General features: G+C 38.4%; 1 protein-coding gene across 3 annotated transcripts in view; it reads right to left on the bottom strand.

Moving 5' to 3' along the window:
- Nucleotides 1–746: 746 nt before the first annotated feature.
- SLC23A2 (solute carrier family 23 member 2) overlaps nt 747–6000 on the bottom strand; it is a 49061-nt gene continuing 43807 nt past the window's right edge. For all 3 annotated transcript variants that reach the window (XM_065745143.1, XM_065745144.1, XM_065745145.1), the window contains 4 exons: nt 4109–4238; nt 3833–3970; nt 3020–3115; nt 747–2443 (listed from right to left, as the gene is read on the bottom strand). In XM_065745143.1, coding sequence (XP_065601215.1) covers nt 2211–2443; nt 3020–3115; nt 3833–3970; nt 4109–4238 — 597 coding nt within the window. In that variant the 3' untranslated portion in view covers nt 747–2210. The remainder of the gene's footprint in view (nt 2444–3019; nt 3116–3832; nt 3971–4108; nt 4239–6000) is intronic.

The raw sequence follows: 6000 nt of genomic DNA, 5'->3' as shown, positions 1-6000 counted from the left end.
TGTAAGCGTTCATATGTGGGGGGAAAGGTCAGAAAAGCCCCAGGACACAGCTACCACTGCTGTGCTCAGCTCCCAGGAGCACTGCTGGAAGTGATACACTTCAGCATTTAAGAGGTGGCACTGCTCTAAAGTACCAAAACTTTGCCTCTCTCAACATTTGTATGACAATCAACTTTGGCATTTTACATGATGATAACCACCACACATGGGTGGACTTTCTTTTTTTTCCTCGCCCATTTAACTCCCCCACCTCTCTCACATGTCTTTGGTTGCACATAAAGTTGGGAGATTTGGAAGCTTTATGCCACTAATTAGAAGTCTCCATGCTCAAACCTATTTGTAAGTGGATGTGAAAAATCTAACACCCCGCTACCTGTAGAGAAGAATTTCATGACTCAGTTTTAAAGGCAAACCAACCTTGTCTATGACACAGTTAACTCTTCTGACCAGCTTTTAAGATAGTCCAACTGACACGAAGACTGCAAACTACTGAAAGTTCCCTGAAGCAGGAACAAACACAAGCTTTGTTATGGAAAAAAAAACACAACAGTATTATTTTATGTTTCTGGAAACAGCCATGACATGCTGAAAAAGGATATCAATGGAATCATTCCAATCCTACACTACTCAGTATTGATCCATAAAGCTTCTTCCTTGCCCTCCCCACCCCAACCCATCCATGCTTCAATAACCAATAACAAATTCACATGGAAGTAGACTCAGAAAACAGAGTTCCTGTGCTCCCATCCAGTAGTCAAACCTTGATAAATATATTAGTGAGTTACAGGATCTACTGTTATGTTTCTCCAGGAATACAAAACGCAAGCACCGTAGAGCATACTGGCCTTGAAATTACATTACACTACATTTCCCTGATGATCTCCACAGCTTAAAAATGCTTTTGGGGCCACACCGAAGTCTAAAACTAACTTGCAATAGTTAAGAACATTAAACATGAATGAAACTTTTAATTATGAATGCATGATGAGCATGAACACTCACATAACAGCAGAGCTGAGACTATTCCAGGAGAAAAAAAAATATCTGAATGGTGCCCTGATTGGACCCAATACCCGTTAAACCATCCAGTGGATGAGGACATCAAATGTAGTGTCTCTGCCTTTCAAGATCAGCTCTGTCGAAGTAGAGAGCTTTAACAGTAATCCCATGAAGAGGGGAAAAAATAAAGAGGCAATGCAACAGAAGCCATTCACAGGCAGCACTGGATCTCAACATCCAAACAAGAAAATTTTGCACGGATCTACATCAGTGAATGCTGGTTGCATTCTGATCTTGTGTGTAGAGGTGTTAATCCCTCAGAACCACTTTTTTGGAGCTCTTGATCAGGAAACATCTAGATGCATACATTCATTTCACTGTCAGAATGGTTATCAGGTCTCACCTGGAAGTTAAGTCTCTCATCTCTATAAAACTCAAGCCACGTACGTCCCTCTAAAGAAAACCAACACCTGGACAGTAGTTATGGGGTTAAAAGCCAAGCAGAAAAAAGTTTAAAAATGCATAATTGATATGACATGAGTGACTCTTTCTGAAGCAAGAAGCCAACAGAAGTCATTTAGAGTTTTCACAGGCAAAGAGCTTATGGAAACTTCTGTCTTGACACTGGACATCTGACTGAACTATCAAATGATCTGAAAATTACTCTCAGGATTTGCCAGTATAAACTAAGTCTGGTTTCCAGGGACCTGAAACTATGGAATGTGCAAAATCAGTGGTCAGAAACAGTATATAATATGCAATTAGGCATAATTAGAACTGTTATTTTTTCCTTTTCACAGGATTCAAATCTTCTGGCATGACCAACATTGCCAGCAACGAGTGAGCCAAAAATGCCAGCATCAATGACTTAAATAAAATCACCATAAAAAGGAACATTCTCAGCAGCACCTGCAAACTTCAGGAACCTAAGTCCCATTTAAAGTAAGCAGACTTGAGCATGCAGGTATCTATTTTGACAAAAAAAAAAAAAGAAATCCAACAGAGACACTAAATCTGGCTACCACCACCCACAACAGGAAAGCTTTTTTTTTTTTCCTCTTTTTTTTTGTTTGTTTGTTTTAAATCTGTCTCAGCTCTGGTTCCAGAATTTAACTGCAGATATACAAAACATATATTTTAATGCTTCTTAATCAGCAAGAAACTGCAAATACATCTTTTACTACAACTAGATAATATAGTTTCAACTAAGGCTATACTGTAGCTTCTGAGTCTTCATCTGAACTCCTGCAGTTACTGCTTTTCCTGAAGCCTTTCCACGTGTAACCCATGAACGTAGGGCTGATGGGCAGGAAGCTGAAACACCTGTATTTTTTGATGAAGTTCATGCCAAAAGGCAAATCATATGTTTCCATGCCTTCCAGTGACTTGCTTCCTTTACCAACCCCTTTCTTCCATTTCCGTATTCCCCTTTCTTCAGGGCTTCCTAGAAGTACAAACATTAAAATAAATAGGTACACACACATACTAGGAGTAAGAACAGAGAGAAAGCTAGCCTTAAGTCTCAAGCACCACGTTCAGTAAAGCACTGAAAGAATCTTCTAGGAACAAGAAATAGAAACACTGGAAAACAAAATTATGCTGCTGGAATTTGAGGCAAATTTTTGCTCTCAAAGTGAAATATTTTGAATCTCCAAATATTTTTACTTTATCTTCTTAAAGAAGCCTAAACCAGGCTCTGTGGACATCCCTGCTTCATTGCAGGGGAGTTGGACCAGACGACCTTTAAAGGTCCCCTTCCAACTCTAAGGATTCTATGATTTGTAGTGTCTTCTGGCTTGATTCTTTCTTGTCTATTTTCTATTTCTAAAGAAAACAGAGACCTTATCTTGAAAAATGTTCAAAGCATTATCAAAAAATCTGAGGCATACAGGAATGAAGTAGCCTGCTATAGAAAAAACAACAAAAGCAGCAGCATTCACTTCCTCATCTCCTGTCTCTCTCCTTGAAGTGCTGTGCTATCATCATTCAGATTGCAATAAAATGGCAAGTTCACACTGACCTGGAATGGTATTATCCAAAATAAATGCAACACAGCCACCAACAAACATGGCTGTAGTGAGAAGAACATTTAATACTTGATCGATGCCTGCTATTCCTAGAACAGAAAAGAAAAATAATTTATATTGTGCTTGAACTTTAATCACACATACACACATTCTATTGATTTACAAGGGAAAACTGCTATTAAATTCAGTGAGGAATTTGCTCAATCAAGATTTTTCCACTGGAAAGCACTGTATTAATATCATAATCTAACTCTTTGCTTGAATGACCTACTTTTCTATACATGCTAAAGAAGGTTAGCTATGCTCTTACATCTAATTCTGAACTGACAGCTATAAAAAAAAGAGGTTTTCTTTTCAAAATCAATTACAGTGCCCCTCCACAGCATCTTCCTTTGATGATGTACACTGTCATAAGCAACAGTCAGAAACTGAGTTTTTTAAAATTCAGATTCAACACGTGTCCAGAGTGACAAGAAAAGCTGAAAAATGAAAACAAACTCCTAGTTTTCAAGTCCACCTCAATACTTCCACTTATTCTTTCAACACTGTTTACAACTCAGGTTCACCTTTGCAGTCACTCTTCCAGTCCAGCTGGCAACTGTGCCCTGGTGTTGCTCTTACCCAGAAAAACAGGACAACTTGAGATGTACCCCACTGAAACGCTCAACCCCAATCTCAACATCCAAATTAATTTTTCTCTGAATGCACCTGTCTTCTTACCTATAGTTTTTAATGCCCCCAAAACAAGTTGGATTTCTTCTTATTTACCTGATATTGGCTTCATGTATATGAACAAGAACACATACCTGTCACCAATGGGTTCTGTTTGAGATAACTTGGAAGGACAAGTCCAAAGAAAATAGAAAATCCAAGTACAAACAGGTTGCGAGAAGAATTTAAATCTATGAACTGGAGGTTAGAGAGACCCACAGCTGTAATCATCCCTAAATAAAAACAGAACAAGTGTCAGTTTTCAATCTTTTTGTCTTAAAATGATAAAAATATAGTAACACATAAATGCAGCACTGGAGTAAAAAAGGTATTGCCACAGAATACGCAGAGGAACAGAAAACATACGTTACCAAAGAGAGTGCAGAAGAGGGCACCAAGCACGGGGTCAGGCAGTGATGCAAACAGAGCACTGAACTTGCCAACCATCCCAAGCAAGAGCATGAAGGCTGCTCCATACTGAATAACCCTGCGGCTTCCAACCTGTGGGAGAACAAAAAGGAAAGCACGCTGGAAGAAAAAAGTCTGCACTTCATCCACTTTTGTGCCTTCCATTTTGTTATTCTTTTTCACATTCCAACTTCCACATTTATTTTTTGCAGGCTACAGAGCCTTTACAAGCACACTGGACTGTAACATGGCTGTAGTCCAGTGCTAACTTAATTTTGTTTTTATGAATGTTAACAAATCCATCCATAACTGCTGCAGTCACTACAACCACGTGGCATGGTCCCATCCACAATACAGAAAATAAACAGACCCTAACTAGGAGAGATTAGAAACAGACCAGCTGTAATGCAAAAAGAAAGAAGTCATGTACTGCCAACCCTTTTACACAGCAATACATATATTAATAATCTTTCATGCGTTTCACTTGAAAGAGATGCAGCCTTTCTAGACAGATTATCAAGAGATTTTATAACATCTTTTTGAGATCAAAACTGAATGCATTTCACATGCAAATCATGGCTGTGCTAATGCTGAAACCAAATGTCTGCACTTCCTTCCCTTTTCTATTTTAAGCATCCAGACATCAGGGCAGTTGCTCTCTGGTGTTATGTTGTAATTGCAATTGATAAACCTGAATGTTCAACATCTCAATAGTGTTAAACTGCTTAAGAGGCCCACTAGGAACAAAAAATAAAAATAAAAAAGCTACACTGGTACAGTAGTTTCCAGCAAAGCTCTCTGCAGGCCTTCTATTAGAGTACTATGTCTCTAAGTGAACTCAAAATTTATTTGTTAATCACGTGAATGAACTAAATGAGTTAAATCAATAACAGTTACCCTGCAACTTTCCCTATTTATGTGCAAATAAAGATATTCCTTTCCTTAAGAGCACCAATGCTTTAGTCTTGTACCGTGCTGTATGAAATAGCCAGATGCTTTAAAGAAAGAAAAATCCCCATGATAGTGATGCTGATCAGCCTCTACAAGCCAAATAAATTAAGCTTCAACGGGGATTTGAAAGCTACTTGGTCAGCACCTAGCTTAAACTATGTAATTACTCCAAGGCACTTGTACACATACTAAAAGATTACATTGGAAAGTATGAGTAAGGATATGGGACCTTAAAGATGTACTCGTATCATAGAATCACAGAATTGTTTCAGTTGGAAGGGACCTTCAAAGGTCAGCCAGACCAACTTCTCAGTGATGAATGGGGCTGACATTACAGCATAAGCTGTCTATAATTTTGGCCTAACAAACGAGTTTTAGTCAATCACCTCTCATCTAGTATACCTCAAACACTTTGCAGTATTTCCATCCAGTTGAAGCCTCAAATTTAAAATTCTAAATGCAACCAATACTAATCCCAAGGCAGGTATATACCTTTTCAAGGGTTGCAGTGGTATAATGGGCTCACTAGAATTATTTAGTCTTTGCTCATGAGCACTGCCTTTTCCAAGTAACAGCAGAATATCTGAGTAGTACAAATCAATTCTAATATAAATTGAAGTTGCAAAGCTGTTAAGATTTTCTTAGGGACAAATATTCAGAGAGCAAAACAGGACAAAACACTGGAGCACAGCCATCCAGCTGTGCCACTCTGGATAAGGCACATTCAACTCTTCCATCACGCTCTCTGAACAAATCCAACTGTGCTTAACTCTGTTCTCTGTTTCAAGACAAAATACATGCTCATTCCTGCAGACTCTTCATAAAAAACATACTTGTTAATTCATGGTACTATGAAGCGAACAAATGAACGAGCAGAACAGAATAAACCTTTCTTTCAGGATTT

Source organism: Cyrtonyx montezumae, unplaced genomic scaffold (genome assembly GCF_038088225.1).
Source record: "Cyrtonyx montezumae isolate F1298 unplaced genomic scaffold, pur_monq_1.0 scaffold_33, whole genome shotgun sequence".
Classification (NCBI taxonomy): domain Eukaryota; kingdom Metazoa; phylum Chordata; class Aves; order Galliformes; family Odontophoridae; genus Cyrtonyx; species Cyrtonyx montezumae.
Note: the sequence above shows the minus strand (reverse complement) of the source record. Positions and strands in the feature narration are given on the sequence as shown.